Source organism: Callorhinus ursinus, unplaced genomic scaffold (genome assembly GCF_003265705.2).
Source record: "Callorhinus ursinus isolate GAN/ISIS: 27379988/994484 unplaced genomic scaffold, GSC_fseal_2.0 scaffold90, whole genome shotgun sequence".
NCBI lineage: Eukaryota > Metazoa > Chordata > Mammalia > Carnivora > Otariidae > Callorhinus > Callorhinus ursinus.
Window position 1 is genome coordinate 1,657,044 of NW_027397152.1, and position 13,503 is coordinate 1,670,546.

At 45.8% G+C, this 13,503-nt stretch overlaps 1 protein-coding gene across 6 annotated transcripts in view; it reads right to left on the reverse strand.

Annotated features, from left to right (window-relative positions):
- Positions 1 to 7: 7 nt before the first annotated feature.
- The window catches only part of PRUNE1 (prune exopolyphosphatase 1), a 20,267-nt gene continuing 6,771 nt past the window's right edge, over positions 8 to 13,503 (reverse strand). For 5 of the 6 annotated variants that reach the window (XM_073888491.1, XM_073888493.1, XM_025858419.2 and 2 more), the window contains exons 2-8: positions 11,735 to 11,827; positions 10,783 to 10,985; positions 9,228 to 9,412; positions 7,980 to 8,138; positions 6,584 to 6,678; positions 4,304 to 4,462; positions 8 to 1,916 (exon numbers count right to left, since the gene is read on the reverse strand). In XM_073888491.1, coding sequence (XP_073744592.1) covers positions 1,488 to 1,916; positions 4,304 to 4,462; positions 6,584 to 6,678; positions 7,980 to 8,138; positions 9,228 to 9,412; positions 10,783 to 10,985; positions 11,735 to 11,773 — 1,269 coding nt within the window. In that variant the 5' untranslated portion in view covers positions 11,774 to 11,827 and the 3' untranslated portion in view covers positions 8 to 1,487. Of the gene's footprint in view, positions 1,917 to 4,303; positions 4,463 to 6,583; positions 6,679 to 7,979; positions 8,139 to 9,227; positions 9,413 to 10,782; positions 10,986 to 11,734; positions 11,828 to 13,503 lie in introns of those variants that run through there. The other variant, XM_073888495.1, reaches the window with a different exon arrangement.

The following is a 13,503-nucleotide window of genomic DNA, read 5'->3' on the forward strand; positions in this document are numbered from 1 at the left end:
GGCCCCAAACAGGAAAAAAAAGGTATTTAATACTTTAACAAAATGCAAAATAAAGTACCCAAGTTACAAAACATAAATTCCTTTGGTTCAATAATCACACTATTTTTACCTTCCAATGGCTACAGACATCATCCCCTCAAAGTGAAGTCATACCATCCCCCTCATACTGAAGACATCATGCCAAAACTGTTTCACGCACCCCACCATTCAGTGGAACCGTGGGCAACTTACATGAAGCTGGGCTGTGGGGCAGGAAAAAGGGGAACAGGTTGGTCTGAAGGGAAGAGGGAGACTCTACACATGCAGAACAAGTCGATGGGGGAGTTCTCTGCTGGGTCACTATGGTATGAATCATACCACTGTACACGCTACGTGAGGCTGAGTCCCTTGGTACAATCACATATAAATACAGACAGTTCAGCCACCCTGAGCATTCCCAGGGAGAAGAGAAACAAACAAACCAATACAGAGAAGCAGGGAGAGAAGCAATGGCACCAAGAGGCAGATCACAATACCAGAGAACATCCAGTCCAGATCCTTAGTTTTACAGACGGGGCGAATGAGGCCTAGAGAAATGAAGTGTCTTACCAAGAGACCCACAGTTCACGGCAGATGGTATTAGAATTCCATACTTTCTTTCAACGTGAGCAGGAAGAGAACAGGATGGAAGAGAAATTGCCAGGCCGCTAAGGCAGGGTCCAGAGCCGGGCTCTCACTGCAGTTCTTCTGTCTTTTGGGAAGAGTACCTATGTGGTCTTAAGGCTTTCCTGGGTATCACCCAAACTCTCAAGCACCAGGGGTCTTCTGTGTCTTTCTGGGGTCCCTGTGGCTCTGGGACCGAGGGATCCAAAGAAACTGAGAGCCAGGCCGGCTGACCAGGACGGAAGATAATGGTCTCTTAGCTGCTCCCCACCGATCTTAAAAGAGTCATAATGAGCTCAGAATACAAAGGTAGCTACCTCAGCCTCGGCTACCGTCACCTAACTGGGGACAGAAAGAGGAATCGTGGAGCTGGATTCTGCGAGTTTGCAAAGCACACTCTATTTTCTATCAAGCTGGAAGTAGGTATTCAATAGATAGCTGAATGAAGAAGGGGATAAATGAATACACAGAGACAAGGCTGTTTGGTTCCACGAGAGATACTGGTTCTGTTACAGAGCCTTACTGAGGGTACACCTTCTTGTGCAGCTTTGCTGGAACTGTGCAGGTATCACACTGTACCCCTGGCCGGGGACATACAGGAGAGTCAGCGCAGATTTGAAGATTTAAATTAGATAATACGATCTGTCTGATGGGCAGAGATCTGCGGAAAAGGCAGGAAGCCAACCCCAGAGCAGCTCTTTTCTTTCACTTCTTTCTTCTCCCCGGTTCATGAACACAGTACACCAGATCCCGGAGCCATGAAGACGGAACCGCCGACACACCGCAAAACATGCATTTGAAGTGGTTCAAGCAACCTCTCTCACCATCCTGTCCTCTCCCAGCAGTCACTTCTTAGACAGGGAGGCCGCGGTCGACTGTGACTGCGAGATCTGACTGCACTTCTCAAAGATGACCTCGGCTGAGAGTTTAGGCAGCCCCTGATCCAGAGGGCACTCGTCCACCAAGCTGTTCATGGGCGTGGGGGGCAGTGGGGGCTCCTCCTCATCTTGACTCAGTCCAGGAACCAGGGAGTTACCTGCCCTGTCCAATTCCTTGTCTGCCAGCTCCCTGCACACAGCCTCTGTCTCAGGCTGCCCTGAAGGGATCTTCATGGAGTCAAAATACGCTGACAGGGCCTCCTGGAGCAGAGGCAGAAGCTTCTTCCGAGAGACCTGGGTGTTGCCCTGAAGATAGGCTTGGAGGTGAGGGTGGGTGCTTGGGGCAGGGGTTAGCTTCAGGGATGGAGAGTGGGAGTGTTCCAGCACTCCACAGATCTAAAGAGCAGACGAGATGGGGAGATGGCACATGAGGTGGGGAAGCAAACAGCTGAGGTTTCTAAGATAGAGACTTCTCTTACAGAGAAACTTTTTTTTTAAATTAAATCATCCAGAGTTCAATATTATTGCTTCAGAAAAAGGCACATTAGGTAATACACAGAGTATTTGGAAACAGAAGAAACATTTGAGATCATATATTTCGTTTTATTGATAAGTAAACCCAAGCCTGAAGAGCTTAAGTATCTTGAGCAAAATCCCACAGATGATGGGAGAGGCTGAACCACAACCCAGGACCCCCAGCTCCTGACCTAGTGTTGTTTCAAGTGCTTAAAAACTTGATCTCCATCCTTAGCTACAATGGGACAAGCATCTAGATTGAGGTCAGGGGCAAGACAGAGGCATAAAGAATGAGCAGATCAAAGTGGGGGTGGAAGGTGTGCCAGGCACAGTGCCGAGTCTGACCATTTACAAATATCATCTCATTGAATCGTCACCACTACCTTGTAAGATGGGTACTGGTATTACCCTCATTTACAGGTAGGGAGACAGAGACTCAGACGGATTAAGTAATTGCCTGAGGTGACAGTTTGAACGAGGCAAAGCTGATACTTGAACCCAGGTCCACCACCAAAGCCAGTGTTCTAAATCACTCTTTTATGTAATTTCTACCATAGGAGGGAGAGGAGAAGGGAGGGCACACTGCGAGAAGAGGGGTGCAGTGGGGAGCCTTCAGGTGTCTGCACACCCTCAGAGGACAGCACAGAAGGGGTGTGGTGGGGAGAAGGCAGGGACATTTCAGAAGGTGGGAGAGGCACTTCCTTTGGCCAAAGCACCCTTGCCTTCATGACATGATTAGTAAGAGCCACTGTTTGCTGCCTGCTTACTCTGTGCCCAGCAATGTGCTTTACATACGATCTTGTGTTTAATGACCACATCAGACTAATCAATGAGTGATATTATGCCATGTACACACTCAGAAGTCAATTGACTTGCCTGAGCTCAAGGAGCAGTAAGTGGCAAATCTGGGAGAGAAAACATGTCATTCTGCCTTTTAAAACTGTAGTTCTTGGGGCACGTGGGTGACTCAGCTGGTTAAGCATCTGCCTTCAGCTCAGGTCATGATCCCGGGACCCTGGGATCGAGCCCAGAATTGGGCTCCCTTTCAGCAGGGAGTCTGCGTCTCCCTCTCCATCTGCCTGCCACTCCCCCTGGTTGTGCACTCTCTGTGTCAAATAAATAAAAGTGTAGTTCCTTCCACAGTGCCAAACTACCTTCCACTAAATGAAATTACATTTGCTTCCAGAAAAGGAAAAGGTGACATAACCTTTGGAAGCAAAAGATTATCTGACTGTATGCAGAACAGTCTTCGGTAGTCCTCACACTGCCTAAGAAATCCCAAACATTCCTGGACTGTCTTAAGCCCACTTTTAAATTCTTCCCTGGGCTAATCAGTAACCAACAAAGGAAAAGAAAGGGGAAGAAGCGGGAAAAGTGGCCAAACAGATCAGGAAAGAAAACAAACCTGCTCTTGGATTTCTTCTCTACAGAGTTAGCAGTAGATAGAGTAATTCATCCCTGCATGGTTAAGTAGTAGAAAAGGCACCTCTGGTGTTTCCCATTTTCAAGGCAATAGGGTAAAAAGGAAGGAACTGGTTTTCGGGGATGAGGAATTAATGATTAGACCAAGAATCGAGTTTTAATGCCAGATTTATAACACTGCTTTTTAATCTGATTTCAAGTTCCTTCTAAACAGGAACTGTGTCTCTAACTGTCTTTGGAATCTTTCTTTCTCAACAGTATGATTAAGGATATTCACAAATAGAGAGAATGGGGAAAAGCGAGGAGGGAAGATTCGGGAAATACAAGAACCAAGGGGCGCCTGGGTGGCCCAGATGGTTGAGTGTCTGCCTTTGGCTCGGGTCCTGATCTCCAGGTCCTGGGATTGAGTCCCAGCAGGGAGTCTGCTTCTCTCTCTTCTTCTGCCTCTCCCTCTGCTTGTGGTCTCTCTGTCTCTCCCTCAAATGAATAAATAAAATCTTTAAAAAAAAAATACAAGAACCAAGGACAGGTCTTTTTTTTTTTTTTTTTTAAAGATTTATTTATTTGAGAAAGAGAGGGCGCGTGCACACATGCGCTCAAGTGTGTGCCCACAAAAAGGGGCTGGGCAGAGGGGGAGAATCTCGAGCAGACCCTCCGCTGAGCCCGATGTGGGGCTCCATCCCACAACCCATGAGATCATGACCTGAGCGGAAATCAAGAGTCAGACAATATACTCAAGAGACTGAGCCACCTGGCGCTCCCCAAGGACAGGTCTGCACAGCACAGGGTGGTGCGTACAAGCAGAGCTCCGTAGGGACTTCAGGCTGCAGAAGGGACAGACTCACCATCATTCGGAGTGCTGCATGGGGACAGAAAATAGCCAGCTGCCGCACTGGCTCATTGTGAGTGTTGAAAAAGATAGTCATGGTGACCAGGACATCACAGTTGTGAGCCTGGCAGAAAGCATGGAGATCTGCAATGAGGTCAGACCTCTGCAGAAAGGCCTGAAAGAGAAGAAACAGGGCAGTGATAAGGGCTTCAGCCGGACCCTCTTTGTCACCAGCAACAAAACATGCTCACGAAGGGTTTCTTTCCATGTTAACCTGGGGCTTATACTCCATAAGAACAGTATCTCATATTGACTCTGTGTAATCTATGTGCTGGGAAGCAGCAGGTAGAACGGGGAGAATATAGGTTTTAGGTTCAGAGAGAATTGGTTTGAAAATCAGCTCTATGACCTATTAGCTATATGATCACGGAGTTGTATAGTAAGCTCCTCGGACTTGAGTTTCTTCATTTGTAAAATGAGTCTAGAACCTTTGTCAAAAGTGATTTTTTTTTTTAAAGATTTTATTTATGTATTTGACAGAGAGACAGAGACACGCAGTGAGAAAGGGAACACAAGCAGGGGGAGTAGGAGAGGGAGGAGCAGGCTTCCTGTGGAGCAAGGAGCCCAATCATCCCAGGACCCTGGGATCACGACCTGAGCCGAAGGCAGACGCTCAACAACTGAGCCACCCAGGTGCCCCAAAAGTGATTGTTTTAAAACTTAAAGCATGATCATGTAAGGAACATGCTTGGCACGTACAAGGCTCTCCTGTTCTTGCCATCAAACAAGCAAGGCCTTTGCCTTGGAGCTATTTTTATTCTAAAACAGAACAATGGGGCATACCAATAACAACAGACACGGGATGCCTGCACCCTTGGCTCTTTGTTCTTTGCCAAACTCGAATCTTCTCCACAGTCTCAGGTAGTATTTTTTCTACTGGATGATACCGCCAGCTATTTCAGATCAGGGCTTTGCTCTATCCTTGGCATTTCTAATGTGTCGATTTGTACTGTGTCAATGTATGCTACTTGGCAAGGTTTCTCTGTTCTTATGTTTGTTTCTCAAACGAGGCAGCAAGGGGAAAGACCGGGCTCTTTTGTTTTCTTGAAATTACTTAGTATTTAGTAGAAAGCTGTACAGACTATGAGGGAATGTGTTCAGGTCAGGTTGTCAAATGATGTAAATCAATATGACATGGAACCAGGTAGTAAAATACCATTATCAAACTTCTATTCAGTCACCCAGTCAACAAAATTTACCGAGTACCCACTATTGCCAGATATTGCCAAAGGTGCTACAGATAAAGCAGAAACAAAAGAAACAGGGTCCTACCTCTGGTGGAGCTGATAAACTACCAGAGGAATATAGACAATAAACAAGGAAACCATGAAATTGATTACTTCAGTTCATTAAATGCTATGAACAAAATTCAAAAATTGTTAAGATTTTTGAGCACAGAGAATATTATGTCAGTTACAGTGATCAGGAAAAACCTCTTAAAAGAGGAGACATCTGAATTAAGACCTGAGTGATAAGAGCCAGCTCTGCAAAGGCAAAAGCCAGTGCAAAGGCCCTGAGGTGTGAATGAGCTTAATGGTTCCAATGAACAGAAAGAAAATTAGTGGGCCTATAGCACTGTGAGTGCAGGAGTGGGGCTTGGAAGGAGATGAGGTCAGAGAGAGAGAGGTGAGGGCCAGATCAAGGAGGGCCCTGTAAACCACAGCAGGGCCTTTAAATTCTATTAGGAATGCAAAGAGGGACACCTGGGTGGCTCAGTCAGTTAAGCACCTGCCTTCACTCAGGTCATGATCCCAGGGTCCTGGGATGGAGCCCTGTGTTGGGCTCCCTGCTCAGCGGAGAGCCCGCTTCTCTCTCTCTCTCTGCCTGCCACTCCCCCTGATTGTGTGCTCTATCTCTGTCAAATAAACAAACAAACACATAAATAAAAATCTTAAGAAAAAAAGGAATGCAATGAAAAGGCAGCAGAGGGAGAAGGCTGATGTGATTGACTTCATCTTTTTTGTTTTGTGTTTGTTTTTTTCGGACCTACATCTTAGATCACTCTGGCCGTTGTGGGGAGAGTGCTTTGTAGGGTGCAAAAGCAGAAGTAGGGAAACCAGTATGCAGCCTATCACAGTGGTGCAGTGAGAGGTCATGGACTGTGGGAGTGCCAGCAGACATGACCGAAGGTACCCAGGTACAAGACATATTACGGAGGGGAGCCAGGAGTGAGGAGCAAGGTTACGCACATAACTGAGGGCTTTCTCCCCCACCCACACCTACACCTTGCTCTTACCTCCAAATCCATATATATTGCACTAATGGCCACCTTGGTGCCTTGTCTGGAGATGGTCTTCTGGTCCTTTCTCAGCATCTGCTCAGTGGTCAGTCCTAGACAATGGATTTGAGACCAGGGGTCAAACAGGAGAGCCCAGGGTCCCCAGACCAGGAAGGTGAGGACACCAGGACGGGTCAAGGATGACGAAAAACACAGCCTCTCTCTGAGGGGCAATGAACAGGGGAGATAACCAAGAATGTAATTACATAAGAAAACATTATTTTATTTTATTTTTTTTTAATTTTATTTATTTATTTGAGAGACAGAGAGAATGAGAGAGAAAGCACATGAGATGGGGGGAGGGTCAGAAGGAGAAGCAGACTCCCTGGTGAGCAGGGAGCCCGATGCGGGACTCGATCCCAGGACTCCAGGATCATGACCTGAGCCGAAGGCAGCCGCTTAACCAACTGAGCCACCCAGGCGCCCAAGAAAACATTATTTTAAATAACTGAGTCCCAATAGTTGCTGTTTCCCCTTTCTGCATAGTTTTAACTTTCTACAAGTACATGTGGTACTTTTCTTTCCTTTTTTTTATGTCAACAGGTGGTATCTGGGTAAAAAATTATGGAAGTTTTTTTTGTTCTCCTCCTTTGTCCTCATATTCACCCTCAATGTTTCTTCTGCTTCCCTAAACAATCATCTAGATCTCACTCAGATAACAGTATTCCTTCAGCAGACTTTACTTATATACCTATATTCTCTGATTAGACCAGAAACCTGACACTCGTATATTCCTCCTCTTCCTACCCAATAGCCAGGATAGAGGATTCATAAATTCACGATCAGACTCACATACTACCTTGGTTCCCTCTGCTATAAAGCTTAAATCATCATGCATGCTCTGAAACTGTTTCAGTGGTGTTCAAGAATACAATGAACAATCAGGGCACCCAGGTGGCTCAGTTGGTTAAGCAGCAGACTCTTGATTCTAGCTTAGGTCTTGATCTCAGGGTCATGAGATCGAGCCCACATTGGGCTCCATGCTGAGCGTGGAGCCTGCTTAGGATTTTTTGCTCTCCCTCTGTGCCCCCGCCCCCAAGTCCACGCACTCTCTTCTCTCTCTCTAAAAAAAAAAAAAAGATGGGGTGCCTGGGTGGCTCAGTCAAGTGTCTGCCTTCGGCTCAGGTCATGATCCCGGGGTCCTGGGATTAAGGCCCACATCGGGCTCCCTGCTCGGCGGGAAGCCTGCTTCTCCCTCCCCCACTCCCCCTGCTTGTGTTCCCTCTCTGGCTGTGTCTCTCTCTGTCAAATAAATAAATAAAATCTTAAAAAAAAAAAAAAGAATACAATGAACAAGTCTCGCCCATCTGCTTTCTCGCATGGAAGGGAGAGAAGTCAGTTTACTGTTTCATACCTGATATATCAAACTTTGCCTTTTGTAGAGAGTCAAAGATGTCATTCCTTCTGGGTAGATCAGGGAAGAGGGCCTCCAGTTTCTCCACATATTTGCTGTCTTTTGCAGTGGCCTTTCCAACTTTCAGGTCCATGTTGACACAATCCAGGATGATTGTTCCTGTGGAGACGAGACAAAACTCAAATCCTATGGCCTTCCATTCACAACCACTAGAACACACATAACCCTCAAACTAGATGGACCTAATACAGAGAAGACCGTGTGGCAAACTCACTGAAAACAAAACAAGAAACTGGGACTATGTCTTGAGTAAGACTTCCCAAATCCAAATTAAAATGTAGGCAGGAAAATGGGGAAAAGGCAGAAAGGGTGCCTGAGCACCCCAATCATCAGAGATCTTGAAACCAAGTCAGAGAGAGACGACCTCCCTTCTGTAGGCCAAATTCCATTAAAGAAACTTAGAAGTCATAAGAGATAGTCTAATCCAATTCTCTCTCTCTCTCTCTCTCTTTTTTTTTTTTACAAATGGAGAAAATGAGAACAAGAAAGGTTAAGAAACTTGCTCAAGGTCACATAACAACCTCCTGGACAGGAATGGTATTAGAATCCGTTCCCTGCTTCTGTGGCTGGTTCTCTTTCCATCATACAATGCTGCAGTAGGCAGCCTCTAGGTCTATTGTCCCGTGCTTCCTTTCTGCTTTCACCACAGCCTTTTTTTTTTTTTTTTTTAAGATTTTATTTATTTATTTGACAGAGACAGCACAAGTAGGCAGAGCGGCAGACAGAGGGAGAAGCAGGCTCTCACTGCGCAGGGAGCCCGGGATGCGGGACTTGATCCCAGGACCCTGGGATCATGACCCGAGGCGAAGGCAGACGCTTAACTGACTGAGCCGCCCAGGCGTCCCTCACCACAGCCTTTTAATGTCTAATTGTCCCCTGAAAGGACCCAGCCTTTGAAATGGACAGGATCGCTTGGAGGAGGATGATCAAGCTGGAAGTCTAGACTTTTCCACTCTCGGGAAAACTGGGTGGCTCAGTCGTTAAACGTCTGCCTTCAGCTCAGGTCATGATCCCGGGGTCCTGGGATCGAGTCCTACATCGCTTCTCCCTCCCCCACTCCCCCTGCTTGTGCTCTCTCTGACAAATAAATAAATAAAATCTTAAAAAAAAAATTAAAAAAAAGAATGAGGACCTAGACTTAAAAAGAAATAGACTTTTCCCCTCTCCTGACCCGAAAGCCACCCTCACCGTGCAGAAGGGCTGCAGTTTGCCTGTCCAAGATCTCTGGTGCCCCCTGCAGGATTCTCTCGGTCACCAGGGTAGCGCAGGACCCCACCAGCTCCACCGACACGTGGCAGGGAGGGCAGTGCCTCTGCTCGATGGGCCGATGGTCTAGCACCTCGGCTACCGCCTCCTCCAGGGCTGCGTCACCTCTGTGTGGGGAAGCGGGGTGCAGGGAGAAGAGAAGGAAAGATGCGTAGGGGCACTCCGGCTGGTTCTAACCAAATCTCCACCTCACCCGTGAAGGAAAATGCACATCTTCGGCAAACATTCAGAACTTTGGTCACTTCTACCTCTGCCTCGCTGTTCTCAATTCTTTTCTTACGTGTTGTAACTGAAGTCATCTTTAAATAGTGTATAAGTGAATTTGGTGAAGTATCAGCTACAAGTACCTACAAGTATTTGATGTCCTTCAAAGTTGCCTTTTGGATTGACACCCTTGGCATCCAACATCTAAATCTCTCCTGTCATCTCAATCCACTTAATACCCAAATTCCACACAGTTCATCAGATTCTATGGCTTCTATCTTTTCTACCCAACCCCAACCACCACCACCATGGCTCTGCTACTGCCTTATTCTTGGCCCTCAGTACCCCTCACCTGGATTATTCCAACAGTCTCCTAAGCAAAGACCAACTCCTGATCTTGGGCCCCCCTGTGCTGTCCTCCACAAAGCTGCTGAATGATCATTTGAAAAATGCAGATTTGATTTTGTTAGGATCTGGAATAAACGTAACTCCCCATAGTTCCCCATTACCCTAACAAGTCTCGTCTCCTTGGCAGGCCTGCGATCTGGCCCCCACCGACCCCCCTCGTCTCACCTCTCCCTCTGTCCTACTTCCCTGTCTCATTTTATGCTCCAGCCATATGCAAAACAAATTCCAGTTCTGCCAACTTACCATGCTACTTCATGCCTGTCTGCCTTTGCTTATATTAATTCCTTTCTCTGCCTGGATGCTTCTCCTAACTACCTTGCCTCCCCACTCCAGGAGCAAACACTCAAGAGTGGGATCAAGGGTCAACTCTCTTAGGAAACCTTTCCTCACGCCCTCTGCTCCCCTTGAGTATATTTAACTACCCTGTCCTTCGTGCACCTCTTGGCCTCCAGAGTGTCGGTTATCACACACCTCCAACGCCCATCACGATGCAACTAATGAGATATACTGCCTTACGTAGGAAATAATTTTGCTTTTTAAAAATTAAAAATAGAGTTGTAGCCATTACTCAAAAACTTCTATTACAACAAATCTGCCACAAAATAGTGATACCAAAGGCAGCTTTAAATGATTTCTGAGTTCTCCTCTAGTTTCACCTCTCCATGTTTCCCTTTCTTTTTGTTACTTGCATAACTGGAGAACTGACAACATTTTCTGTTGATTTTCTATATCTGACTTGACCCAGCAGTTACAATTAGCCTGTGAGATCCCAAGAGCAGAAATTCTTTCTTCCTCTCTTTATTTCTTAATCATCAGAACTCAACATGGCACCTGATAAGTATCGGCTTAACTTCCTTCTACTTACTTGGGTAAGACATGATGGTCAACAAGGATAAGGGTGAGTTGGCCAGCCTGGTGCAAGGCATGGAGGTCAATCTCATCCCGGAAAATCAAGAGGGACTCTGGAATGTTAATCTTCTGAAGGAAGAAGACATTGTCACCTCGTAGAGGTAGCTCAGAACGATTTATATTTAAGACTGGCACAAAGACTTCCTCAGCCTCTGTCGTCTGGATAAGGAAAGTGAAAAGAACACATGGCAATGTTTTGGAATAAACAGGAAAAATAACAAAATTATTGGGACTAAAGGAGATGTGATCTTGGGTAAGTCACTGACTTTCTCAAAGCCACGATTACCCAGTTGATAAACAAATAGAAGGACCAGGGCACCTAGGTGGCTCACAGTCGTTAAGGTCTGCCTTTGGCTCAGGTCATGATCCCAGGTCCTGGGATCGAGCCCCGCATTGGGCTCCCTGCTCAGCGGGAAGCCTGCTTCTCCCTCTCCCACTCCCCCTGCTTGTGTTCCCTCTCTCGTTGTGTCTCTGTCAAATAAATAAATAAATAAATAAAATCTTAAAAAAAAAAAAAAAGGACAACTCTTGCCCTCTTTCCTTCTTAGCATAACATGAAGGTCAACAAGATAACTCATGGAAAAGACCTAGTTCTAGATGCTTCGGAGAAGGGATTATCAGTCCTCAAAAACTGACCTGGGCATGAGATCACTGGTACCCAGAAGAACTCAATAATCAACCGTTCGAATATTGCTTTATGATTTACAATTTCTTCAAAATACATCTACTCATTTGATCCTCCCAGCAACATTGCAAAATAGTATCATTTCAGATTCTACAGATGGTGACCTGAGACTCAGCAAAGTCAAGGAATTTAACTGACCCAAGACTAAATAGTGTTAAGTAGCAGAGCTGGGACTTGCATCCAGATCTTTTCATTCTAAGGGACTCTGTTGCTAAGTACTCACCTTTGCCAGGTAAAAAGCCAGGGCAAGAGCCGACACCATGGAGTCCAAGTCACAGGCTTCATTTCCCAGCACAATGTGTAGCGGCCGGGACTCCTGGTGAGGAAGGAGAATGGGACACTAGCAGAAGCATCTCTATTTCCATTTACCTTATATGTGAGCAGGGCTTCACACACCTCTTCTCACTGATCTTCACAGAGGAGGTAGGTCAGATAATCTTTTTTTTTTTTTTTTTTAGATTTTATTTATTTATTTGACAGAGAGAGAGAGAGAGACAGCAAGAAAGGGAACACAAGCAGGGGGACTGGGAGAGGGAGAAGCAGGCCTCCCGCGGAGCAGGGAGCCCGATGCGGGGCTCGATCCCAGGACCCTAGGATCATGACCTGAGCCGAAGGCAGACGCTGAACGACTGAGCCACCCAGGTGCCCTGGTAGGTCAGATAATCTTACAGGTCCTCATTTCATGGATGAAGAAATGGCTGAGAGGCCACCCGTGTTTAGCTAAATTTAAGCATTCCACACATATCCAGTAAGTAGAAAAGTGCCCTTTCTTCTACTACACCATCTCCTTGATTATCAACTTAAAAAAGAATAGCAGTAAATAAATCTCTAACTTCTTTTGCTTCCTTGGGCACTTGAGAAATCAAAGGTAGAGCAGTTGAGGTAGCTGATGTATTCAAGCCATATCAACCCCAGTTTGTTTTTCTGTTCTCTGACCCCTGCCATTTTCAAAATAGGGAAAAGCATCCTTATACTTCTAAATCATAAGAGGTGAAGAGCTCTTGAAAATAAAGGTACAAATAAAATCTAGTAGAGTTATCCAGCCCATGAAAACTCCCCCAACCCTGAGAAGCCTCAATGATAAGCAGATATAACCAACACTCTCATTACCCAGGACACAGACACTTTCCCCAGCAGGTTCAGATTAAAACAAGAACAGCTGGGTGCCTGAGTGGCTCAGGCATTAAGCATCTGCCTTTGGCTCAGGTCATGATCCCAGCGTCCTGGATCGAGCCCCGCATCAGGCTCCCGGCTCTGCGGGAGGCCTGCTTCTCCCTCTCCTACTCCCCCTGCTTGTGTTCCCTCTCTCACTGTGTCTTTCTCTGTCAAATAAATAAAATCTTTAAAAAAAAAGAAAAAAAAACAAGAATAGCTGCTGCTGCAACTTTTATTTTTATAATTTATTTTTATAATTTATTATTTACTATTATTTTTAAATAATCTTTACACCAAATGTGGGGCTTGAACTCATGAGCCTGAGATCATGAATTGCATGCTCCACCGACTGAGCCAGCCAGGAGCCCTGGAACTTTTATTTTTAAAGCTTGAAAAGTCCAGCTATTAATAAGAACCAAGGAGGGAGGAATATCTGCTATTACTAACCTTGTTCTCTTGCATTTCCCTAGCTATCAGAATCTTAAATAAAATACATTAAAACTATAGTGCAATAGCAGAGACAAAGCAGGGTTTTGCTTTGTTTGGAAACATTTATTTTATTGAGTGTGCCATGCATTGCTCTAATATTTTTACATGCATGAACTAACCATTTAATCTTCAAAACAACCCCAAAGAGGTGGGTACTTTAAGAATTATTATTTCAGGGACACCTAGGTGGCTCAGTTGGTTATCTCTGTTTTGAAGATGAGGAAACTGAGCACAGAAAGGTTGAAGTAGGGACACCCAGGTGGCTCAGTTGGTTAAATATCTGCCTTCGGCTCAGGTCATGATCCTGGGGTCCTGGGATCGAGCCCTGCATCGGGATCCTTGCTCGGC